Source organism: Botrytis sinoallii (genome assembly GCF_014898435.1).
Source record: "Botrytis sinoallii strain Bc 23 chromosome Unknown BSIN_035, whole genome shotgun sequence".
NCBI classification, from domain to species: Eukaryota; Fungi; Ascomycota; class Leotiomycetes; order Helotiales; family Sclerotiniaceae; genus Botrytis; species Botrytis sinoallii.
In genome coordinates, this window is record NW_024066062.1 from 178,569 (window position 1) to 205,728 (window position 27,160).

At 36.0% G+C, this 27,160-nt stretch overlaps 3 protein-coding genes across 3 annotated transcripts; 1 reads left to right on the forward strand and 2 right to left on the reverse strand.

Annotated features, from left to right (window-relative positions):
- Window positions 1-15,701: 15,701 nt before the first annotated feature.
- On the forward strand, window positions 15,702-18,749 carry EAF02_011754 (uncharacterized protein; the record flags this gene model as incomplete). The annotated part of the gene is made up of 1 exon (XM_038907801.1): window positions 15,702-18,749. One exon carries the CDS (start codon window positions 15,702-15,704, stop codon window positions 18,747-18,749), a length of 3,048 nt encoding a protein of 1,015 aa, XP_038752445.1.
- A 1,429-nt stretch (window positions 18,750-20,178) lies between these two features.
- On the reverse strand, window positions 20,179-21,495 carry EAF02_011755 (uncharacterized protein; the record flags this gene model as incomplete). Its single annotated transcript, XM_038907802.1, has 1 exon — window positions 20,179-21,495. One exon carries the CDS (start codon window positions 21,493-21,495, stop codon window positions 20,179-20,181), a length of 1,317 nt encoding a protein of 438 aa, XP_038752446.1.
- A 728-nt stretch (window positions 21,496-22,223) lies between these two features.
- On the reverse strand, window positions 22,224-26,284 carry EAF02_011756 (uncharacterized protein). The gene is made up of 2 exons (XM_038907803.1): window positions 25,221-26,284; window positions 22,224-25,145 (listed from the first exon to the last, which is right to left on the reverse strand). The coding sequence occupies exons 1-2, from the start codon at window positions 25,283-25,285 to the stop codon at window positions 22,349-22,351; spliced, it is 2,862 nt and encodes a 953-aa protein (XP_038752447.1). The 5' UTR covers window positions 25,286-26,284; the 3' UTR covers window positions 22,224-22,348.
- Between the last annotated feature and the right edge of the window lie 876 nt (window positions 26,285-27,160).

The following is a 27,160-nucleotide window of genomic DNA, read 5'->3' on the forward strand; positions in this document are numbered from 1 at the left end:
TTATTTCTGAACTCGAAACTTCTAATACTTTTATTGATAGAGTATCTCAATCTAAATTTCAATATATTTTAAATGTAATGGATTAGAAGGGAATATCATTCAATGAGTTTATGATAAGTTAAACTTTTAATAATATATATATTGGGATTAATAGTATTCCTGAAGTATGATAATTAAAGTTCAAAAAGGCTTTAAATTATATATCTATTGAAAGTACAATATACAAGAGTATCTTTGTGGAATACCTTAAAAATATATTAAACAAAAATTCACTGCTCTTCTTATCAAACCAAAACTTCAAACTTTCGATGCAAATATTCCTTCAAGCGAATTTCGTGATATTGATTTTTCTAATATTAGTTAGTCAATAGAAAAGAAAGCTCCGGTTTGGTTTTCTATTCTTACAACTCTTGTTGCTAATGAATGCTTTCATTATTCTAGTTACCCGAATAAACCAAATATAGAAACCCAAGGTCAACGAATCTATATGATTATTAGTATAATAATATATGCTCGATTCAAATATTGATCAAACTATCTATATAGTATGCTTAATTTCTATCTGATGGATTGTGGAGTTAAGCATTGCTGTATCCAAGTACTTTCTGATCTTGGAATTTGCAATAGTTATAATCACTACATGATTAAATGAAATATATGGTTTTTACAACTAAAAAGGAGATTAAAGTATAGGGAAATCACTTATAAATAGTGATTGTTTATAATAATTTTAACTTCAAGGAAATTAAAAAAGATGAAAGTCTTGGCCATACTGAAGGCATAAAGAATTTGACTACGGCTATACTTGTTCTTTGTCCAAAGCTTTTACCTTTAAGGCTTAAACAAACCATACACAATCCTACAATTCCTTTGGACTTCCAAGATATCCTTGATTCTACTAGTCTTACAGCGGATACATTCTCTTGTCAAATAAGCATTCATTTTATATACAATACACTTAAATATATATTAGGAAATACTATCCAATCAATATTTCGGAAACTAATTTATATCCCAAAATACCTCATATAGAATGTATTCCTGTCAACAAAACAAAAGTATTGACAGCTCAGTAATATCCATGCAAATGAGGGAACTATAGATGGGATATACAAGGTTTATAATAATATCTTCAAATGCAATTAGCCCTTTCAGAGCTTAGCGAATCCATACCATTTGATTATACTACCAATCTCAAGTTAGTATATAATGATCAACTTACAGCAGCTTACATACGGGCTATTAAAGTCCAGCAATCCGAGTCTATTGACCCTTACGAATATAGAGAATGAATATTTGAATTAACTTTATGGTTTTATATATCTATAGCAGTTCAGAATACTATAATTCGCATTCATTTCAAACCTTCCTCTAGCGAGACTAGCTCTCATTACATACAAGCCGACCTTCTAGACTTAGGGCGAAAGGAACAGAAAAGAGATTTACTTAGATATCATCAAATATATTCTTTATTATCTCAAATATTCAGCGCAAGAATTATACTATTATTCCACTATGCATTATAGAAATACCTTGAAATAACTAACAATATACATCAAACGGAAGAGTGTCAAGGTACAGGTAAAGACTTATATTGTATCATAAGGGTAGAAGAGCTATGGAAAAGTGAAGCCCTACTTATAGGAAGTAGAGCGTGCTAGTATGCTGTACCTGAAATACAAAGGCAACTACAGATTATGTAGTTGGCATTGTAACAATACTCCCTGTTTAAGGCGATCGGTCTATGATTGTAATACCAATTGACCTTTTAGAAAACAAAATAATATTAAAATACTCTAATTTCTATTATTAGATTAAAATGAACTTTCTTGGGAATAGTAATTAATTACTGAAGCTTTTTAGATTGCTTTAACCTTGATTTGGGGGTATGCTTAGTGTAAGTACTAGCGGAGAATTAGGAGTAATAGATTTTTTGAAGTTTACCCAAATAGATGGTTTTGGTTTATCTGGATTTATTAAATGGAAAGCGATGATTATGTCTTTCTGGCTATAAAGGTTTTCAATGAATTGCTAAGATGCTGGGTGATGTTTTTATTTGATTTGATAGTAAAATCCATTTTTGTTATGGTAATCAAGTAGTTTATTGAATTCCTATTGCTTGGTTTTCTTGTTTGTTTTGTTATCTCTTTTTAGAATACAATCTTGATTTCAATGGGATTTGGTTTCGTTGATTGTTTCTTGATCGGCTAATTCAGATAAATAATAGAATGATTAGAGTAATGAGTTATGAAATACTAGAAAGATCTTAAAACTAATAGGGAGTTGGAATAGATAGGCTTGTTTATAAACTTTTAGAATCTTATAGAAACTATTCTATTTGTTATTACCTTTTTTTATTAAATGATTAGTTTTCATATTCTTAATACTAACCCATACTTTATTATTTTTTTTGTATAGAGAGGTATTGGTACAAGTTTTGTTAGTATAATCTTTATATCTCTAAATGGATTGAGTAATTAGGACTTTCAATTTTGTTAGGATGATATCAAATCGGTTTGTAATCTCGTTGGCTTTTAGGAATTCGTGTTTGTGTTGATATGATAGGTTTGGGGGAATAGATAAAGAGGGCTTAATATCGAGGTGTGAGTGAAAACTGTAGTTAATGAAGAATGGGGATATACCGGTAGTTTCTAAGGTAATATTATTAAGTACAAACTCTGTGAATGGGAGTCAATTATATTAATCATTTGGTGGAAGTTTATAAAAGCCTGAAGATATTGTTTTATTATGGTATTGATCTTTTCTATTTATCCATCAAACTCGAAATGAAATGAGGAGGATTGTTTCAAAGTGATTAATAGATATTTGAATAAGTGCTTTTAGAATTTTGATATAAATTGTAAATCTTTATCGGATACTATATTATTAGGTGCATTGTATAAGCAGTAGACTTTTTCAATAAACTGATTAGCGAGCTCCTTTGCGGATAATCCTATAACCAGAATGAAATGATATATTTTCGTTAGGCGATAGATAATTGTAACGATATGTTGATGCTTTTTGCTATAGTGTTTGCTGATTGGTAGTGATATAATATAGTCAATAGAGATGTTGGATCAGGAACGGAATGATACTGGTAGGGGTTCTAGGAATTCGGGTGCGGTAAGATAGAAGGCTTTGGTTCGGAAGCAGAGTTGATAGGCTTATATGTAAATTTCGATTTCCCTTAATATATTGGGTTACTAGTATGTACAGGAAACGAGATTAATAGTTTTAATTCGATCGGGATGTTCTGTTGGATTAATGGAGTGTATTTGGTATATGATTTAAATACAAAGCTTAGTAAAAGGAAAAACAAAGAGGTGGTCGCGATAGAAAATTTTATTATTAATTAATCTACAATCTTGAAGAGCGATTTGAAGGTCTTTTTGGATTGATAGCGGCTAATAGCGAGTAATTAGATTCTGAAGTGTTTTACGCATAGTAATAACTAATTCGGATAATTCGTATACTTTATTGATAAGATTATTGATCGGCTTCTCAATATCAGGGATAATCATACCTATAGACGTCGCGGTAAGGTTGATATTGTTATTTGTTTGTTGAATGAGGTTTTTGAATATAGTAATATTGAATATTCTTTTCGAGAGGATTGTTTATAAACGATTCTTGATTCGGTTGTTATTAGGGTTAGTGTGTATAGAGCGATCTTCTGTTTTCTTATTTAATATATCAAAGCAAACTGCTTTAAAACCCAATCTGTATATAATACAAAAATTGAAACCAGTTAGGAATTCAGTCCATCTAGCTTGTCTTTGATTTAATATCTTTATTGATATAAAGTACTCTAGATTCTTATGATTAGTAATGATTTCGAATAGCTTTTGAGTTTCATATAATTCGGATCTCTATTCTTTTAAGGATTTAATGATAACTAATAGTTTTTTATTATAGATTTTGTAATTATATTTGGCAGTACTATATTTTGAGGAGAAATATACAACCGAATGTAGTCAGCCCTTATCGTTATACTGAGAGAGTACTCCGCTTGTAGTCTAGTTGGAAGTATCTGTCTCGACAATTATACAGTAATAATAATTAAATATTACAAGGACTGGAGTGGAGGCAAAGGTATGCTTTAGATTTTCAAAGGTATTTTTTTGATTAATAATTCAATTCTATATATTCTCTTTTTTCAATAAATGATTTAAAGATTCCGTGATTTTAGAAAAGTTGTAAATAAAGTGTTGATAGAAGTTGGTGAATTCTAAAAAGTATTGAAGATCTTTTAACTTAATTAATAATTTCTATTTGAAAATAATCTTAACCTTATCAAAATCCATCTCGATATTATTAGAAGTAATGATTAAGCTGAGATACTTTGTTTTCCTTATTTCGAATTTATATTTGTTAATATCAATTTGTAATTCAGTATCAATAAATCTCTATACAACTTTGTGAACTTGTTTTTGATGATTTATAATATTCTCAGAGTAGATTAAGATATCGTTTAGATATACTATACAATTCTTATCTAGGAGATCAAAAAGAATATGATTAATATAATTCTGAAACGAGATAGGAGTATTATAAAGGTTAAAAGGTATCACCAGGGATTTGAATAAGCCAAAATGAATTGTAAAAGTAATTTTTTATTTATGATTTTTTGTGATCCGTAGTTTATTAAATACAGTGATGATATCCAATTTGGTATAAACTTTAGTATAGTATAAAGTATTAAGGGTTTTCTTTAATCAATGGCAGCAGATAACAATTTTTAATAATAATATTATTCAGTTTACAATAGTCCTGGCAAATTCAAACGCTTTTTTGAGTTTTGTAGTTAAAAAGAATAGGGTAGTCGATCGGAAATGGGATTTGCAAATAAATCCTTTATTTAGATTATTATCGAGCTATTTGCGAACAACTTGGAGTTTGGCTGGGGATATTGGGCAATTTTTATTGTATAGGAACTTTTTGTTTAGTATGATCTCGATCTTGTAATTCCAAGAGTATTGTAATGGAAGTTCGTTAGTAAGGGAAAATAAAAATCCAGTAAACAGATTGCAAAGTTAGAATAATAGCTTGTTCTGAATCTTTATTGTAGATAGTACGGGTCGGTCGATCTTTTTCATAAACTTCTTGATATCGCTTTTTATAATACTGTAATGTAATTGAATAGAATTGTTTGTTATTATATAGTATAACTTGTAAGTTCTATCTAATTTATTCCAGATTACTTTTGTAATATAAACTTCCTGATCTTTATAGAATTGAATAAAGCTATTAGCTATAAGGAACTTTATATTGTTCATTTTCTATCGGATATTTTGTAAAGCGTTAATTGGTTTCTTAGAGGATTTTTGTAGCAATAGAGGATTCAATAGAAATAAAATGTTTTGATTTCGTGGTGGTCTTTTGTGTATCCTAAAGCCTGTAATGATCTATACTGAGACTGGTTTCAGGATCGGCCGGTTTAATATTATCTTAACGCGGATCTCTGTTTTTCCATTGATTTGATGAGTATAGTAGCGATTTGAATCGAATAACATTGGATTAGTAAAATCTATATTATAAAGATTTTTATCAGTATTCTTTTTTACAACTGGAATCGGAGAATTGTATTTCAAAAGTATTGATTAGTTTTGAGATGAAAAGAAGAAAGTCTGGAGACTTTTGTTAATGATTTTTTCGGTAAAAACACGATATAGGGTTGAAATAGATTTCTTTGAAGTAGACTTCAAAATAGATTTCCTAATGGGTATACGTGGTATTGGATTAAATACTGTATCTATTAGAATCAGTATATCGTTATAATTGGGGATAACAATTGTAATAGAATTAATTAGACAGCAATATCTGAAGCAATATATAGATATAAACTTAAAAGTCATTATTGTCTAATTAATAATAGGATTATAGTGTTGAAGTTATAAAAGACTGAGGATTATAAAATCCGTATCAGAAAGATTAATAATATAGAATAAGTCAATTTCTTTATAATTATTAATTTATAGATCTAACAATACATATTGAAATAGAATATCAGAAGTTCTTTTATCTATAAATAACAGGTTGCAGATAATAGAAAGGGGATGTATAGGAATATCAAGTTTAGATATAAAGGTTTTATTTATAAACCTATATCCTGTGGCTCTATTATCTACTAAATCAATAAGTGGGATGATCACGTTAAGTACAAGGAAAATTTTCGTTGAGATTTTAAGAGATTTGCTATTCATTGTTTTAAAATATAAAGGATCCTTAAACATAATCGATCTCTTAATCTATAAAGACAAACTTTCTATAACGAATCTCGATTTGTAATTATAAATCGAGGTTAGTCTTTTAATATACTTAATTAGAGAATTGAATTTCTGCTATCATTCGAATATACAAAGTCTTCAACAAATCCGTCCAAATCTTTATTGCTAGTGGGGATTGGAGAGGCATATCGAAATGATGCTATGGCAATCGGGAAACAATTAGCAGGCAAGAATGTATTCTGGTAAATAAGGTTATAAACGTTACAATAGAGTTCAGAATTGTGATAATAATCGGTAACGGGAAAATGGTGGATATTTGGAGTGTATTGGTTTGTAGTAGAAGGATAATCGAGGTATTGTATGGTTTCTGAATTAATATTATATTTTGTATCGTTACATTGCTTTTCTTTATAGTTGAATTTGATATAACCAGGCTTTTTGTAATAAAAATAAAGGCCAAGATCTAGATATTATTCTTTATTATAATATAATAAGGGTTGCTAATCTTAATAAATAATATTTAGTTATATAAAATCTCCAGAGAGATTAAGTATAAATATTATAGCAACAATAGCAGACTTCTTTTTATTGGGTTTTTTCTAATCACTAAAATTGATATCTTAGTTTTTGTATTAATTATCAAGATAAATCTTCTCCTCTAAATCATTATAGATGCCTTACCACCAGACTACTTATATATCGATATTGGCAATAAAAGGTTTATTAAAATGATTAATTAAAATATCGATTAATTCTTATAAAACTTTAAGTTTAAAATCAACAACTTGTTGTTTAGCAATCTTCTTATATTTGATAACAAACTATTTGAATTCGATAATAAAGTTACTAAATAGGGTTTTCTTTATTTTATATTTATTGTAATCTATAAAAGCTTTATATAAAAGATCTAAAATCTAGTATTACTTATTTAATTCATATTAAATACCTACTACAATATATCATCTAAAAGGCCAAAGATCGAAATTATATACGTTATCTGTGATTATATCAAAGTGTATCTGATTGTTTGTATAAACAAAACCAAAAAGTAAGTTAACAAGAAATATGATTTTCTGAAACTCTGATTTATTTTTGTAATCCGCGATCAAGCAGTGATTGATTATATTATGAAAAGTTATATATTGATCTTAACACTTTACAATATTTTATTTATCACCACTAAACTTTTCAGGAATAATGAGATACTTATAATAAGGTAAAGCTTGCGAATTATTGTAAATAGTAATCTTTAATATTTCAATTATATTTTTCAATTCGATAATCTTTGATTGAGTATCGATAGCTTGAATCTGAGTAGCAACAGCTTGGGCTTGTAATGAGTCTGCGATTGATTCAATCGATTCAAATACAGCTTAAGCGGTAGCGAAATGTATAGTATTTGGATTATTGAATAGATTTATAAAGAAAAAGATATCAGTTTTGGCAAAGTTGAGAATATGGTTCAAGAAAAGGAATTGTGGAGGTAAGCCAGATACAGATACTTCTGGTATAAATGCTTGTTCATCTATCTTCGGCACTTTTTGAAATTCAAAATATCGGTGGCAGGGTATATAATGGATCAACAATGGATACGATTGGTGTAATTGGAATAAGATGTCGGTAGGACTTTGGAAATAAAATAAGAAATAAAGCTGTGATAGCTTATTTGAAGATGATACAAACTATCAAGGTATAGATAAAGATTTATATTGTACTATAAGGGTAGAAGAGCTATGGAAGAGTGAAGCCCTACTTATAGGAAGTAGGACGTGCTAGTATGCTGTGCTTGAGACACGAAGGCAACTACAGATCATGTAGTTGGCGCTGTGACAAAGAGATAGTTGAATTCATTAAAGAAACTATTCAAGGTATAACACTAGTTGAGTTCCTCAAGGTAATAGAGATGGTTCGATAAAAAGCTTTCACCCAAGAAGATTAGAATAGAGGTGAAGGAGTTGATTCAAACTATACTACTATATATCGTTTATTTCAGGAGATAGAGATATATATAACAATCAATAAAGCTGTCAAATATAATAATATTGATATTATATGTCGAATAGTAGATCCGCTTATACTCCTATTCTGGGGAGTTGATCAAGTTAAGTATGAAAGGGAAATGCTTTATTATAAATAATTATTTACGTTAGAGGTATCCTTTTCCGAATTGCAGTATGGAATACTTGCTTTATCTCTTGTCAATTGGTTAGAAAAGCTGTAGATATATAAAGCTATCGATCTTATACAGAAACATATAAATCTTGGTTGCCAAATTGATATGCAATATTATAAAAACTCAACTCACGATATAGATAAGATATTTGATTGTATTTGTTTAACAAATACCTCTCAACACATTCTCAGAAAAAAGGTTGAGGATACATTCGAAGAAACTATATCTGAAGTGTATATAACCCATAATATCGAAAAGGATATTCTTTCTTTGACTACAAGGTTAGTTCGAAATAATAGAGCAGATCCCAAACTCATAAATTCCGGAAAAGGGGTTTATTTATCCGAAGATCTTTGGGAAAATGGAGAAAATATATTGAAAACAAAAATAAGATTATTTAATGAACAATATATAATCAAGAAAGGGAGACTTCAGAGTGTTGTTGTTAAGGATATAAAAGAGTTAGCTCAAGCTTTACATATACTATTAGAACTTTTAGATATTGTAATAGACCCTACTCAGGTACTTGAACATATAGTTGATAATGATATATATAAAGCTTTAGAATAGTTTAATATAAATTTATCATTATTGATTTGATTTAATACTCAATCGATTCGATTTTTGATAATCTATCAACTCCTGCCATCTTCTGCCTCCTCCTATTAGCTCGTGTCAACTCTTATCAACTCCTATCAGCTCCTATCAAATTTTATGAAAGGTAATTAATAAATATTAAATTATAAAATATATAGCATAAAAATACATTATTTGATTAACTCTATCCTACAGCTATATTTTCGTTGAAATATTTTTCCATACCGAAAAACTATTGAAAATCGTTATAATGTCTTATATAATTATAATAGATGCAGATGTAAACAAAAACTACTGCAATTAAATATCAAATATTTTTATCTTAATACTCAAAAAAGGAAAAAAACTATCAATATTATTCCGCAAAACCAATCAGATCTATAAGCTATGCCCGATTGCAGTAACCGATTGTATACGTATAGGAGAGGCAGTCGTATTTTTTTTGTATTGTATATGAGTGGATAGACTACATCCCCCTTTATAAGCAACCCAGTAATAGCAAGTACAGGTTGAATTAGGGCGAGTTACTTATTGTAGACCTTGATTAGAATAAATCTAGTACTTGAATTTACAACTGCAACAAAAAGCGTACCTTTCTTTCTTTGGTAATTGCTTTTCAATTTCCGATTCTATAATCCGAGCAATATAACTAAAATCTCTTTGCTTATCTGGAATAACTTTATCCCAGTTATTACTATTCATATACCATCATTTATATTACTGCGTTAATAGATATAGCCCTTTAGATTTGATATTGTTTCAAAACTATATTTATTTATTTATTTATTTATTTATTTATTTATATTAATTAACGTCTGTTTTGGACCTCCCTAAGGGTATTTAGACATGCTAAGATAAGGAACTATTTGAGCGGCGTGATCGTCGTGATCGAATTTAGCAATTTAATTTTAATGCTAGGGGCTATTCGCTCTTCTGCGGGTATGATCCGTTTCTGTTTCTAGAAGGGAATGTCTGATCCGGGTTGTTGTTGAGGCAGAGCTTGGTTCCCGGGTGGATAGGCTCGTTGTGGGCTTCGATCTTTATGGTAGAGGAGAAGAAGCGAGAGTGGGTTGCTATTTGTTTAGCTGAGCAGCAGGGCTTTTGTGTTATATATTGGGTTTGTGGTTTTTTAGGGTGTAGTGTATTTGAGTAATCAATTGAGTAATGAGTTTATAAGGGATAGGCAGCAAGTTTTGTTGAAAAGATTGTTGTTTTTTAAGGGTCCTTTAGTAGTTAGGATAGATCTGAGTGTAGAACTCTGAGTCGGTGATCAGTTGAGTGAGCTTGTTAGGTGTGTGTAAGAGTTTCTTGATATATATAATCGCCTGCTTGTTAGATTGCATTTCTATAGGGGCAAGGGGCTAGTCTGAACGCTTTAGGTTGTTTATAGTGCATTTAAAGAAGTGATATGGTTTCTTAGCGCTGTTGTATGAGTAATCCAGCTTGTTGTTTTAATAACCAAATTACTGATGGTAAGCAGCGTAGTCGCTGTGGCCTGTTTTCATAGCTATCAATCGATGTAAGACTGCTTTTGGTAGAGTTAGTTCCTTTGGCTCCTTTGTATTGTATCTAGGAGACCATTCCTTGTAGCCAGCGGAGAGAGAGGAGTTCATCTCTTCCCACCAGTCCAAAACTATAGGCAGTACACTATACAGCCTTTCTGTATTTCCTTAAAAGTCTCTTTAGAAATATACTCTATTTCGACTTCTTTTGGTAGGTATACAACAGCAGTATTATTATTAGTATTAATAGTATCTAATATATACTGAGCAGTAACACTACTTGCAGTATCAGTATTGCTAATATTCGAATCATTATTTCCTCCATCTCTAATATCGGATTCTTCATCGCTTTTACTTTCGTATTCAAATCTATCATTAAAATATTCAAAAGATGTATTTGATAAGGCAGAAGTGGTTGTACGGGAGGTAGTTGGTATATAGAATAGCAAGTCATTGATAGAAAGTGATACAATAGAGTTTTGCCGACTCGAAATAATCGATGGAGCTTTGCTAGAGCTAGGTGATTGTATAGGAGGTGAATCTTTAATTGTGATTGTAATATAGTTGATTATTCGAGAAATATATAGACTGCAATATTTCTATATCAGTATTCGATAAATAAATAAATACAGGAAAAAGAGGAGGGGCGGTATACGGATATAGAGAGCGAATAAATTCATTATACATTTGGTCTTTTGCTAGTTGAGTAGTGATAGTTATGATGGTCTTTTCATTATATTCGATGTTTTGTATATGAATTAGGTTCCAAATGTACGATATTCTGTATGATGTATGAAATGAGTTGATGTTTATTTGATAGGAGTTGACAGCTTTGTATAGATTAAAGCAGGATAACGGTATAGGGTTAAGTATCAAATAGATTTATTTTGATTACTTTTTCTGTTTGTTTGTTGTCAAAAAAACGCTGAGTTATTATTCGCCTATGATTTGATAGAAGTTGATAGGAGTTGACAGGAGCTTAATAAATTGTATTACAAATGGTTATGATTCAATCTATATTTCTAATATCACCTTGTTATTGTTGCTATTGTTGTTGTGGTATTGCATCTTTAGTATTACTTTATTATCCAGTTGTGTTTCTGGTATTACTTCATTAGGTTGAATTTCCTCAACCTAATAAATTGAAGATCTATGCCTTTGTCGAAGTCGAGCTAAGAAATTATTTGTATTTTGATTAACATTTCCAAAAGAGCTAATTAAATTAAGTGAAGGGAGAGTGGGAAGAATAAATCCGAATCTATTAGATGGGGAAGATATAGAAACCAAAGAGCCGAATCTGCTAATAGGCGAGAATAAGCCTGATATAGCAATTCGGTTTTCGAATATAAGTAATAGTGATATTGATACTCATCTTTATCTTGGTATACTTTTTATAGACATTGTACTCTATATAGATATTATATTTTGAATAGGTATTGAAGGTGCTATTACTTCAGGTTGAATAGTTGGTGTCTCGAATTGATTGCTTTTAGTATGAGGAGTATTAATATCCTTATTCAATACTAAAGGATTACCTGATTGGGTTATTTAAACTCGAGATTAAGCATTAGATTCATTTCCCCTTCTAAATTGGTTTTGTTGGAGCATCTAGCGTGCAAGAGTGTTATCCAAAGCTATACGGGTTGTATTCAATTGTTCTCGTGCTGAAGCTAGTATTACTGCTCCCGGTGCTTTCTTCGAAGCAACCTTTTGTTGTTTGGTTTCTTCTCTTGATTTCTTCATTTCAATCAGTATTTGCCTATATACTGTATACAATTTTTCAATTTCGGAATGGAATTCTTGAAATAAAGATATTAATTTATTCTTATATCGATCAAAATATCGCTATACTTTAAGATTGGGGATTTTCTCATACAATTTGTCTAGAATCAACTTATTCTACTAATCAGATAATTGAACTTACAGTTATCAATAATATAAATCTATTATCTTCTAGTATATACTTTTCTCTATAAAGTAATTACCCAGTAATACAAATCGTTGTTAATTGATTATTACTTTTGATACTTCAATTTTACATCATTTTTCTAATAACTCCAATACAAATACACTTAAAGTACTCTTTCGGGGTTTGGATATTGATATAACCTTATTCAGTGATTTAAATGGGATAGAGAGAAGATCTGGGTTATATTTACTATAACACCTTTCTAACAGAATACTTTCTCCCTCCTCTTCTATTGCTAAAAGATTTTCCTTAAGATAATCGAGGAATACCTTTTTATAGTATAAGCTATTACAAATAGCCAACCAAACAAAAAGAACACTAACTCTTTAAATCATTTCAGTTTTTGTTTAAACATGCTGGCCCTATAAAGTGGAGCACATTATATTACTACTAACAATACCGTTTTCGATATCGATTTCTATATCAATCTGTCCAAAACAGACGTTAATTAATATAAATAAATAAATAAATAAATCTATATCAATCTCTTCTTCATTTACTGAATCCTCATTATCTGATTGATTTTCTAGAATTTGCAAAACTTATAACTATCTCGCCTTTCGATAGGATGGTAAGAGATGCCTTTTCATTATCTTTTGTATCGAAATAGGAGTTTTGTTTATATTGATATTAGATTTTTCTATTTCTGCAGGACAGTATCTATTAAAATCAAAGCAAAAGTATGGAATGAATATATGTGCAGTACTAATATATCCTGGTCCTCTTCCTCCTCGCCCTATCCGTTATTAGATCTCTATTATCAATTGCTTTCTTATATCCCAAAAAACAATTAAATCTATACTAAAGATATTGATATCTGTAGCAAAAGTAATAATAGCAGCAGTGATACGGGCAATTGATGTTACCTTTGCAAACTCGTTATATCTTGTTTTTCGATCCTTTATATCAATCTTTGAATAAAACGAAATGATAATTTCTATAACACTAAAACTTTTATTCTTTGTTTCGATAAAAAATGATACATCTTTATCCTTCGTTTTCTTCAAAAGAGTATTTCAAAGATATGTTTTCACTATATCAGTTTCGTTCCTAGTATTTACAAATACTATAATCTTAAGAATCTTTTCTGGAGTTGGATTTTCGTCTTCATTGATAACGTTATCCAAAAGATAGTATAAGGACTTATAGGATTTGGTCTGTTTGGAAGGGATAGGGACTATTGCTAACAAGATGTTTGAATAATCGACGGATGTGCGAATAATATACATTTGGTATAGTCGAAAACCCAATCTTTGAAATCCTCCCTCTTCTAAAACTACTTTTTGGCTTTCTACATCCAAAGTAGCAATACATTCAAATCATATAACTCCTTAAAACAAAAGATGCCGTAATTAGCTCAACATAATAAACTTAGATCGAAATTCCTTCCATTACAAGACAAGATGGTATTTGTTTATAGCTATAAACCCAATATTAGATTACAATTCAAGAGATATAAATGCATTCCTAAATTTAGACAAAGCCGTTTATTCAGAGTCTAATAGGATATATATATACTTTAATTGACGGATTTGATTGATTATATCAGTTTCCTTTTCAATGATTCGGAATTCAGAAAGCAGAGTGATATTCCAGAAAGCTTTTTGATATCCTCGAGTTACTTCTCTCCAAGCTTTAATAATAGAACTATTTGAAAAATAATCTTTTCTATCAAAATAGAGAACGAATAAAGTATCAAACTCTTTCCAAATCTGATTTTAGTAATACAAAGAGTATTGTTCTTCCTATAAATTAAATAACGAAGAATTCGGGTTTATATAAGCTTAGATTTTCGAATAACAATAGGATCTAAAAACCAAAGGATTCTTTTAAGATATAATCCAATAAGCTTCTTTTATTTCTTAATATATTTATCTATTTTTCCTTTTTTAATTATTACAAGCACATCCTTTAATTCAATTTTATGAATTCGTTTTATACATTTATCTAATCCAACCATCGACATTGTTAGTGTATTGAATACAGTTGATACAATCCCACAGTCATCTCTAAACTTTCTAGATTTGGCTCGTTTAGAATGTTTATCGGCTTTTTTCCGTTTTGAAGGCATACTGGTATAATACAATACTTCAAAGTGGTAACAGGAGTTTGCAGGATATATAAGGAGTTCTTAGGAGATAGTAGAAGTTTGCAGGAGTTCTTATGAATTGATAAATGTTTGTAGAACATAATAAATATCAATAGCAAGTTGAATAGAAGCTGATAGAAAGAGGTAGGAATTTCCAGGAATCAGTAGGAATGAATATGACAGAGTTTTTTTGTTTTTTGAATCGATTTTCAATTTCTATATTAAATATACACTTCACTTTCACTTTACTTTTATTTCATTTTTATTTGAATTTATTTACAATTTATATAGGAAACTCTATTTACACTCAAAAGCAATCTCAATATATTATAAGAAAAGAAATGATTATTATACTATTGCTATTACCAAAAAGTAGCACCCGACCACTTACTTCTCAATGAAGACAATATCAATGGAAATATAAATGATATAATGGGGTTGCTAGAATCAAAGAGATCTTCAGGATATATATAGTTGTATAGATCAATAAGTGGAAATGGTAGATTGAGGAAGAGAAATGGTTGTTGTTGTAAAATATTGGTTTTCAAAAATATATATTTTCGATATATATGTATATAATTGAATAAAGCTATTATAATAAAGAATATATCAAAATAATGAGAAAATCCATTTATATATATTGAATCTGTATTAAAGTAATACAACTGTTGAGTGATTTACAATCTTTAATTGAAAAGTCAAAAAATAACGAATTGTTGGTTTTCACATCAAAACCGGAACCAAATTGTTTCAGACCCTACGATAATAAACCTTTGGGAGGCCTCTGTCTCGAAATCAAGGCCAAAAATTATGTAATCATCGTGTGGTCTGAGGATGAGATAAGAAGAGGGGCAAGAGGAGGGGATCACAGTCACGTGGTGATAAGCGCAACCGATAAGAGGGAAGGGAAGGCTGAATAATTCACATTTGGCAAGCTCGACACAATGCAAGTCCTTTCCCGTCGCGTCTCAAAGATTTCGCTGGTCATATTCATAATACTATACAACTCAACAGCAGGAACAATTCTTTCATTCTTGACCACACAGACGCGGCCATGTACTCCTGCGGATCTGGTTGCCTCAACCTAGATATTCCAGCAATAAACTGAGAAGCCATACTTTAATACAATCAATTCATTGCAGCAATGTCAGCCACATCTATTATAGCTTCGAATACACTATCGAGAAGCAGGGGTGCAATACTTGCCCTCACCAGCTGTGCCGCTGCGTATGGAATATACTATTTCTATAGCACAAATGCCGCTGATTCACAAGACAACACTGGGAGTAGTGGACTACATAGAAGTAATGCGGTCTACCGGCGCCGACGCACAGAAGCAAGCGACGAGGCTATACCTGCTCAATTACAACCAATTCCACCAGGCGAAGATGAAGACGCAAACATTGTAGCTAGACCTTTGACAGATGGAGATACAGTGGTGGATGACGGCCAGGAATATGAGGGTGGCTTAACAGGAAGAGCACCAACTGCAGATGCTGAACGAAACGGTCAAAATATTGTTCAGCTCCTCTTTCGTGTTTCCGAAGATGCTACAAGGAGAAATGCATACGTACATAGAGGATGTGGCTGTAACGGTTGTTCAGTAGTTCCCATCCGTGGAATTCGATATAGATGTGCAAACTGTGCCGACTTTGATCTATGTGAATCATGCGAAGCACAAGGACTACATACCAAGACGCATATATTCTATAAAGTTAGAGTACCAGCACCATCTTTTGGACCAAGGCAGATACAACCTGTGTGGTATACTGGAGATCCCGAGAATCAAGACAGGATGATCACATTGCCAAAGGAGTTGATTGCGAAATATTCTCACGAGACAGGGTTTGAAAGGCCGGAATTGGATGCATACTTTGAGCAATGGAACTTTATGGCAAACACACCTTGGCCAGAAGACCCAGATGATATTCATTTAGCTATGGACAGAAGGACATTTGAGCGGTGTTTGGTACCCAGTGGCGGTTATAGGAATAATGCCCCAAGCCTTATATTTGACAGGATGTTCGCCTTCTACGATACCAACAGAGATGATCTCATCTCATTCTCAGAATTTCTCAGAGGTCAAGCATACCGCAAACAAAAAGATAAATGGCGTGTGATCTTTGCGGGATACGATATTGACGACGATGGTTACGTTGACAGGAAAGATTTCCTACGAATCTTTCGCTCTTACTACGTCTTATATCGCCAAATGCATAAGGATATGGTAGAGGGACTCGACGAGCAGCACATGATGAGCTCGGAGGCACATGCTCATCTTAATGGCCGTGGCGCTCTGGGGAGATTAATTGGTCAAAGTTCGGGTGCAGGTCTAGGGCCATTTCCAACTTTAGAATCGCGAGCCGGCGAGGGAAAAACTATCCGTGATGGAGAGATGGAGATTTGGGATGGAAGGGGTGTGATGAGGCCAAGTGCTAACGATACCGGAAATCGAGATGATACTCTTGTTAGTTTTAGTCGGATTTCAACTGCTGCAATGCGTCCCGTTGAAAGGACAAGAGGCTACTGGCGATTCTTGATGGAAGACCCGTCTACAGAGAGCGAAGACGCTATGCTTGAAAGAATTTCCGAGGAAATTTCCGAGGAAATTCTAAGAGAAACCCTCGAAGAGAACGATCCCGTGTGGGTTCCAGATGACCCTGTTTTGCTTGACGCATCTAATGTCTCCGAAAATCCCTTTTTAACCCCTGCGGAGCATGCAACTGTAAATTTTGAACGTCGTCGACGTGATTTGAACATCACTGATGAAGATGTTCAATCAGTTTGTGGACCAGGCTACTCATTGTCAAATATTCCGGAAAGTGCCCGCCCTTTCATTATAAAGCATGCTATCAAGAGACAGAAATCCCGATATGTATTGCACGAGAGATGGAAGCGGAGACAATTTTACACAGATGAAGAAGAAGGAGCATCACCACCTGCTGATTGGAACATCGAGGAAGACCTTCCTACAGTTGGCGCTGATGGAGAAACCTCCAAGTCTCAATTTAATCAACGACCGACTATTCATTCTCGCTCATCCTCTAAGGTAAGATTTGCGGAGGATATTGACGACTTTGATACACGCTCAAATCCTTCGACATCTTCGCGGAGCGTCCCTGAACGTTGGGGTGGAATAGAAATACCTGATGCAGAAAAAGACGTGGGAAAGGAGATCTTGTACCAAGTCTCGCAACAAGCCTACAATGAAATACTCGATCCATTATTCCTAGCTAAAGAAGATTTGGCGGTGGCCGTCTTGGAGACAAAGAAAGAACGCGACAAATATCGACATCTTTTCAGCACTGTTGACTTTGTGAGGTGGGCTACGGCTAAGAAAGTGGAAGAAGATAAAGTAGTTGCTAGCGAGACCGTTCGCCCGGGTGATGATGCTGTTGGAGGAACGAATAACAATCCACGGCCTGTATGGCCTACTATTCCTGAGGTAGAAGTCGAGGATATACGCTTAAGACAGCTAGATGAACTTCTAGAAGCTACGGGTTACGAAGTGCAGGAGTCTAGTGATGCCAATGACACAACCAATGAAATAATCGTTCCTGACTTGGAGCTATCAGGTCTTTCACATCGTGAATTTGACCTTGATATGGCAGTGCTCGAATTCCAACATGCTCCTTATTACAAGGACGATCCTCTGAGGGCATGGAAATATTATGTTGATAAACACAACCTCAATCTTTACCAACAACGTGATTTCTTTCACGCTTTGCAGCCTCTCTTACCACCAACTCTTCTGTTCTATATCGACGTACACCTTAAGGAGAAAGAAGAAGAGCGTGATGAGGTTTCCAGTTTTACTAGCACTCAATCGTCTGAGCATAGAGATCCTACACTCCCTCAATTTCGACCAAATTCTGTTACAGATGATGTGTTTTCTGGTAGATCTGTTGGAGAACACCAGTCAATCTCAGAATTCTCAGATTCTGAACCTCCAGCTGCAGATTCTTCCAACCCCAAGAAACAGCGTTCCCAGAAGGAAGATAAGAGACCAAGTGATGAGGTATTATACGAGTTGTGGAAGATTGAAAATGTGGAGCAGGAGGGCAAGGAGAGAGGTGGATTGGGAAAGATAAACTTCGAGGAGTTTGAACAGTGTGTTAAAAAGGAGGCGGCTAATGGCAAGGGTAATGCGATGGACTATTTGGGAAGCTGGATTGAGTTCTGCATCCCTTAGGTCCTTCGTTGTAATCCTAGCCCTAATGTTTCTTTTACAGAATACTCCGTCATTACGGTTGGCTAATAGTAAAGAGAATGGGCAAAGATGGTGAGGCAGTCATTTATTATGAAGATGATTCGATTGAGGATGACGATTCGATTGAGGCAGCCATTGATGACGAAGATGACTCGATTTAGGATGACGATTCGATTGAGGGAGTCGGTGATGATATCAGTGTTGGCAATGACAATATTGATGCCAGTAACCTTCAGGTAAGTGTTGTTGAGGATGCGTGGATTGGGCAAGAGCAAGAGATCCTCTCTAGTGAATAGGATTCAGACAGTACAAATGGGGACTATCGATCGAGAGATTAATTATCATTCTGACATGGATATGAAAAAACAGGCAGATGATGGTGCCGTATTTTCATAGAGAGACGAGGGCAATGAAGTGGATGAATTTATGTATGAATATGCCAAAATTATGACAACGGGCGAAAGAACATCGATATATTTTGAATTGTCTTATTTTGTACTTTGTGTGTGCATGAAATTCTGTGTGGATAAAGCTTCACCGGTGCAGGGGATGCTTTGTGTGTTGAGATCCCGACACTTATAAGCCACTGGCTATCTCAGAAAAGCTTCATCTTTATACGTGCTAAAGATAGGACTATTGTTGAACTTTTAGATGTGTAATGACTCCTCAATCCCCTTGGAGATCTCCATGATCTTCTCTTTCCCCAACTTCAAGTCCAACCTCGCCGTCGCGATACCCCACTCATCCTCATATATACCATTTCCGTCTCCGTTCCCACGGCCATCCCCATCAATAACAAAATGTCCTACAATTTCCGTGGAAATTGTCTCTCTTATCTCACTGTTCTCTTTCATGCTCGCCACCTGACTTGCCAATAATCTCAACAATTTTTTTCTTCGAACTTCACTATTTGGGCAGGAACCTGCAGGGAGAATATGACAGGACCATCTTTTCCTACTGGCAATATCAATTTTACAACTGATAAAGATCACACATCCAAACTCATTATTACCTAGCGCTAATAACCCACTCCAACCATCTATGGCAGGACAATTCAGTCTAAGTACACTCCTAGTTGCATCGAATAGCTAATAGAAAGTTTATTGGTACATCAAAAACACTAAGTTACATCACGTATTGCACATGCGTCGCTCACCGGGAATAGTCGAAGAATATCCAAAAAATCACAACTATATTTTACAATACTAAATTTCAAAATCCGATTTCTATTTTTAACTAAACTGCCTGATCTATCAACTAAAACTAAACCCATAAACGAAATCAAAACGCCCCAAAAATGCAATAACAAGTACCCGCAAGATGAGCCCAAGATCTTTAGCTCATGTAAACTACGTTCATCTCCATGCAATATCAAATCTGTCAAAGCATACCCTAACGCCGCTCGCTAACGCTACCGCTTGCTACCACCATATTGGCTACCGTAGTTACTCAGGGATGGTGCTGGCTTACTTGAAGCCGACGCCGATTGCGTTGCCCATCGAGGCTCCCTTATCTCATAAATCGGCTCCAAACCTTGAGAGCGCCCAGTAGATTCGGGGTATCCACCGCGTGAAGACGCAGGTCTCCCCATCAACCTTGAGGCTTCGGAGCCCGTTATGGTTTTAACGCCCGAATCAGAACTTTCAAATGGCCAATCTCCGGTCGAGCCATTGCCGATACGTCCGTTGCCGATACGTAGCGGTTTGGCGGTACTTTCAGAACCATACGAAGTTCCCGATACGGACCCCACTTCTTCAATTCGTGGACGGCTCGTGAGTTGAGGTTGCGGGAGGGAGGGAGCGCGGTATCGTGCATCGCTAGGGTGAGGTATGTAGCCAGGTCGAGGCGAATTATGATGTTTTCCACTACTAGATGAGATGTAAGTTGAAGTGCCTTGTTCATGATCATGAATTGCTACATTAGCATCGCCACTGATAGCAATCATTGTCGTGGAAGTGTAATGCCTCCGGGGACTTCTATCGCGGTCCCTACGGTCTGCTGTTGATCGCCTGCCATGGGAATCTCTACTGCTAGGAACCTCACTTTTTGAATGCCTGCTGTCCCGTGTGTCCTTTGTTCTACTTGTCGTCCGTGAGTCCCGCGAGTCCCGTGTCGCCTTAGAAGCATGACTCTTCACACTTGGAGTATAACTCTTTTCACTTGGAGCCTGGTATCGAGATAGTTCTGCAGCCGCCGCCGCCACGCGATCTTTCGGCACACGAGCAATTGTTTTATCAACGTAATCAGAGATTTTATCACTCTTCTCTGTGTCACCTAAGGATCCTTGTTTCTGCTTCATTTTTGCACGAAACTTTTCAACAGCAGCTTCGCGTTCCTCCCAATCATCTATGTCGTAAAGCTGGTCCCTCCTAGCTACCTCTTTGCCCACGACAGTGGCGCTCTTATGGCCTCTTGAACTAAGGCTCGTAATACTGGGAGCTACAGACGCTGCAGACCTAGGAGCGTTTGGATCGACGAAACTAAGACCCGCAGATTTAGAAGGGGGTGGTCCCCTTCGAGATTCTTTTGCTGTGGATGCTTCAGAAGGAACTTTTGTACTTCTTGACGTGGTGGCATGAGAACTGGCGTATTGCGATGATGTCCCAGTTTCACTCTTTCTAACACGTCGTTCACGTTTACGTTCATCGTCACTCTCATATACGGTGGAAAGAGTTTTGGTATCCCGCCTCTTATCGCGCTTTTTATCCCGATTTTTATCCTCTGGCATGCTGGATATGTAAAGACACAGAGAATGATGAAGAAATGTAATTTGAAACTTAGTGAAGATATCCCCACCATGCACATCCCCTCTCCCATTCATATATGCCTTCAACAATCGAAATATGGGTACCCAAAAGTGTTTAAATTCTCATGGTTCGGCCACTCCGTATTCACGTCAATCAAGTCTCTATCAAAACATGACTAGACCAATGGACCCCTAAATTCATGCACCTCAACAAAACGGTCAATTTCCAAGCACAAGACCAGATTATAGTTGCGTAGATACATCAACAAGAGGCCGATGGCTGTGACATGTGGAGTAATATATCAAATAGTAAGAACTGTATAAGAACTACCTATCAGCGTTAGTTAACAGTTACAAACCGCCACAGCAGGCCATCTCTACGTAAGCGAAATGAGTTAAAGAAGTCCTTTGAAAGGATACTCAATTCCCGCCCCTTATTTCGTTTACGTAGAGGCCAGCTCGAGGCCAGCTCGATTGGTCGGTGCACCCGGTGAAAACCCAATGACCTACCCTATTTGATATAAAATTAGCGCTAAGCGCCCGTTCATCATGGCCCCAACATCATCAGGCCAGTCTGGCTCAGGCCCCATTTTCATCGGGAAATGAGATTCACGCGAAACGTTCCAACCTATGCTCCTAAATGTTTAAATACATGTGTATATAACTGAAGAGGAATCAAGGAACGCCATCATATTTGAAAGTTCAATTCGTTTTGTGATGGATTGTTGGATTTTTTTGATAAATAATGCTTGAACAGCTCATATGGTTGAATGCGGTTGACAGTGTGAGAAGTGGGTATCTTTTATTCATTGACATACTCGTACATAAACAACACTTATACAGCAATAGCATCTTCGCATCTCCTACAAAGCTCATCCTCTACTGGAGCTACATACCTCCAACATCTAGGGCACTTTTTGTCCTTAGGAGGTAGAACCCATACTTTTCCTGCGTCATCCGGGTTATGCCATCCTGGTGGATTCAACTTCGCGGAAAATTTCCAATCACCTCTATTAACATCGCTACCGAACTCCACGGATGATACAACAAAGATACTTTCTAGCTCATCTGCATAGCGCTTGAATATCTCCTGGCCTTTTGATGGCATATCTATCAACACGGATGATTCTAAAGAAGACCCGATGATCTTTTCAGAGCGAGCCTCTTCTTGTGCGCTCTTGATGGCAATCTGTGCGTTTAATAACCATGGAATATCTTGCTCAATCAATGAACATTCTTCGGCAGAGAGCCGACTCGAAGAGATGATAGGATCAAGAAATTCACGATGAAATGGATGAACTGGGTTTTCCGCAGCCATCCAGGCAGGCAGATGGTTCCAAACCTCTTCAACAAGGCAAGGAGTGATTGGAGTTAACATTTTCAGAAGACCATGGAATATCTCTTCCAGGACACCTCCTCCGTCACCGCAGTAAAGCCTATCCTTACTAGCTTCAAGGTAAAATGCGGAAAGGTCTGTGTGAATCCATCGATTGATTGCACTTACAGCTTTGTTAAACTCGTATGAATCATAAGCCGACTCGACTTCAGCCATGACTGTTCGCAATTGTACCAAAGCTATTTTGTCCAGTTTGGTCAATGGTGAAGTCCTCGCACTCTGATGCATTGACCCGAGCAACATTTTGAAGGTGATTCGATACTTTAGTAAAGCGGAGTTTACAGTCGCAAGAACTGGTTGACCAATGACAAGGTCCTTAGTATAATCGCTGCTGGCGACCCATAAGCGTAATGCATCAGCTCCCAGTCCTTGAGAAATGTTACCGCCCTTCTTCTTTATCTTCACAGGCGGAAGAAGGGAACCATCCATTATTTGGCTTGGTGCTATTGTATTCCCAATTGATTTAGACATTTTTTTGCCATTTTGATCAAGAGTAAATCCGTGTGTTATCAATGTTTTGAAAGGTGCCTCTGAACTATCAGCAACAGCGGTGTGAGTTAATAGACTTGATTGAAACCACCCTCTGTGTTGATCAGTGCCTTCAGAGTAGACATCAGCACGTTGGTCGGTCTGCGACCAACTAGTGCCACTGTCAAACCAAACATCCATAGTATCTTTGCCTCGTCGATATGTACCGTTCATTCCGGCGGGAATCCATGCCGGATCGTTCTCTGCATCTGACCACCATGCATCAATGCCTCGTTCATCGATAACAGATAGAATATGTGCAACACTTGCATCAGTTAACAAGGCTGTGCCAGTTTCGTCATACAGTGCAGGTATTGGAACCCCCCAAGCTCGTTGTCTCGAAATACACCATTCACTCCTAGACTTGATGAAGCTTTCTAATCTTTGCTTTCCGGTTTGAGGGATGAATGACACATCGTTTAACCTTTCTAGAGCTACACTCTTGACATCTCCAACATCTGCAAACCACTGTTCTGTGGCTCTGACAATGACTGGAAGCTTTGTTCGCCAATCGTATGGATACTTATGCTTGTATTTTGATATGAATAGCACTTGATCTCCAAGAAGTTTCAGAACCTCCATATTGCCATCATTTAAAACCGACTTACCTGACAAAGCACTTGGATCGTCAGGAAGAGCAGCATCGGTAAAGCAGCCAAGATCATTCACAGGAGCAACAGCTTCTATACCAAGACGAGTGCAAACCTCATAATCATCCATACCATGGCCAGGGGCGCAATGAACCAGTCCAGTGCCAGAATCAGCCGATACGAAATCGGCATGAATCAAGGGTTGAACATCAGAGTTTTGGCCACGAAGTTGATTGGTATACGTCAGAGTTTTGAGGACAGAGTTAGGTATATTTCGTTGAACAATCTCGACGGCTTTATCTTTGAAACATGACTCTTGTAGTGCAGAGATTCTAGAATCGGCAATGATCAGGTGTTCGTCGTCACATTTGACAATAGAATAAGTCAGATCTTGATGAAATGCAATGGCTCTATTTGCGGGAAGGGTCCACGGTGTAGTAGTCCATATCAATGCCGAAAGTTTATTCAAATTGGGGATAATGTCCTTTAGTTCGTTGGAAATGTTCGTGATAGGAAATTTGATATAAGCAGACGTCGAAATATGTTCGTTGTTGTACTCGAGCTCCGCTTCCGCAAGAGCTGTCCGTGATGAAGGTGACCAATATACCGGTTTGTAACGTCGAAAAATGAGGCCTTTCTTGACCATTTCCTGAAAAACTGCAAGTTGTTTGGTTTCGAATGTCTTGTCCATCGTCTTCCAGGCCTTATCCCAATCTGCCATAACTCCCCATTCCCGGAAGCCTTTCATATGTTCTTTTACGGTTTTGCTTGCTAGGCTCCGAGCAGCTTTTCGAATTCCAATGGCATCCAATACCCCTCCACCATCTTTATTCTTCTCGCGTTCTTGCTCAAGAGCCTTGATCTCGATCGGAAGACCATGGCAATCCCATCCTGGAACCCACACAACTCGGCGACCCTGTTGAAGCTTGGTTCGACAAATAATATCCTTCAAGAGTTTATTTACAGCATGTCCCACATGAAGAGGTCCGTTGGCGTATGGAGGACCATCATGAAGAACAAACGGCTTCTTAGAAGATCTTTCATGGCTTTGCCATTTGTAAAGATGATCGGAGCATCGTTGAAGGTATTTTGGTTGCTCTGCAGGGAGAGGTCGAGGACTGATGTTGTTATAGTCAATTGGTGGTTCGAAAAAATAATTAACAATTGACTAGCCAAACCAAAGATTTGCTTACGGAAAAGAAGATTTAGGTAGTCTTAAAGTCGAAGACCATGATTTGACAGAAGGGCGAATTGACATCTTCGCTTGTCCATGGCCTCTTTTCCTTTGAGAGTTTCTGAATTGAGCTTTGCTATGGAGAGCGAGCTGGAAAGTTGAAACTGGATAAGTCTAGAATTCGAGCCTAATATACAAGGCTGATATTTTTGGACCAACCCTCCTCGAGATCTCTCCAAGAGTCTCACATATTCCATTCTCAGTAAAGGATTCATAAAGTGCGTTAGAAATCTCATTTCCGTCTCTCTGGCTCTATCAGTTGAGGGGAAAAGCTATTGGACATGTTTATTCACGGGCTTCATCATTTCTACCGTCGATTTCGCAGTTCAATTCCAAAAGGATACCAACAGAATCTGCCTTTGCTGTGTACATATTAGACAATATTTTGTATTGCATATACTCTTTCGTTTTTCGAGTATCACTCAATAATTCCTATCGAGAATAGTTCCTGGGCTTTATCAAAACCAAAAGAAAGTTGTTCTATTATTCCCACAATACATGGGCCCATCCTAATTCGAATAGTAGCGGAGGGATAAGTTTATAAATTCGCACTGGAGGTTGAACCTACAGAAGAATCGAGTAGAGACGCAAGGTGATTCAGATGCCATTCTCTACCTCACACCCACAAACCTCCAATTCCACTCTGTTCTCGACGTATTCCACAGTTCTTAGCATGTCAAGTATGAAGTCCGTATCGTAGAGGGCGTATAGTATTCATTTTTCTTGAATACTTGTGCACTTCCAGCAGGATTGTCATGTGATATCAAATGCAATGAAGTCCTCCCAATTTGCCATCTAAAAGTATGAGGCCAGCCATACACCCTCCAGCTAAGAGCGAATTATACCAATCGCAGAATGTTTCCTTCAGCGTGCGAGGAAGTACTGAGATTTGAACGCAACGCATGAGAACACAAGAGCTGCTAGTACTCTCCTCACACAGTCTGTTGATATCTGATAAGTAGCACATTTTCAAACTGCCTCAGGAATCTACGGGATTGATAAATCCCTCAAAGACAAAGAACTATCGAGTAGCATCATGAAGTCACACACGTCACCAGTACCTACAACTGCACAGCCGCATGGTAAGATTCATTGCCTCGATTGCCTAGCTGGAGGTATATGATAGAACCAAAACATACCTCGACCCCTACAACTGCCGCCGCTGCCCCTCGAACCAGGACCCAAGCCTGAACTCAGCTTACTTCCCGTGGCCGCCAACAATCAAAACATAGTGATGTCCATCAGATATTCGATGACAATCTCTTTTGTCACCCCTTTCCCTTTCACCGAGTGAAATCGGCTATTGGACTCTTCAACATCTGGGATGATACATGATATGAGGTAGGCACTTGTATTATCAGTCACCCATCGAATAATACTTCTCATCAAAGCTATTCATAACGGTGTTATCTGTGGAAGGGTCTCACTTAACCGCCGCACTCACACAATTTCCTTTCATTACAAGCTTTCGCCAAGCCTTTTTCATAACCCTTTTTGGGAGAAGGCAGTGCACGGCTAGTTGCCGATTAATCGGGGGGTTTTGAGGGTCGAGGGGCAAAATAAAGAATCCTGGTAGAGCTGTTAACAATGTCGTTGATCTGGTGATACATCAAATGTTGTGACGGAATGAATGAGCGTATCAAAATAGTCCCATGCTATATGTGGTATGGTTTGCTGGGGTAAACTGCAACGGCTTGTTACTTGGGGAAGATCACGACCGTGTGATTGCGTACGACATGACTGGTGGCGGAATGTATCTCTATGCGGAGAACTAATTTGTGTTCAGCTAGCTGAGTGTATTTGGACGAAAGGAATAGGAATGCCAGGACGTGGAGAGTAGTCATCATATTTGATTGGATATTCTAAGCCCTACATCTCCCTTTAGAAACGGGAAAACCA

What these genes read in the sequence shown, in the direction of transcription:
- EAF02_011756 (XM_038907803.1), bottom strand. Translation starts at nt 25,285, where the DNA reads ATGTCAATTCGCCCTTCTGTCAAATCATGGTCTTCGACTTTAAGACTA. An exon ending in CTACCTAAATCTTCTTTTCC is followed by an intron (nt 25,146 to 25,220) that starts GTAAGCAAATCT and finishes TAACAACATCAG; the next exon opens with TCCTCGACCTCTCCCTGCAG.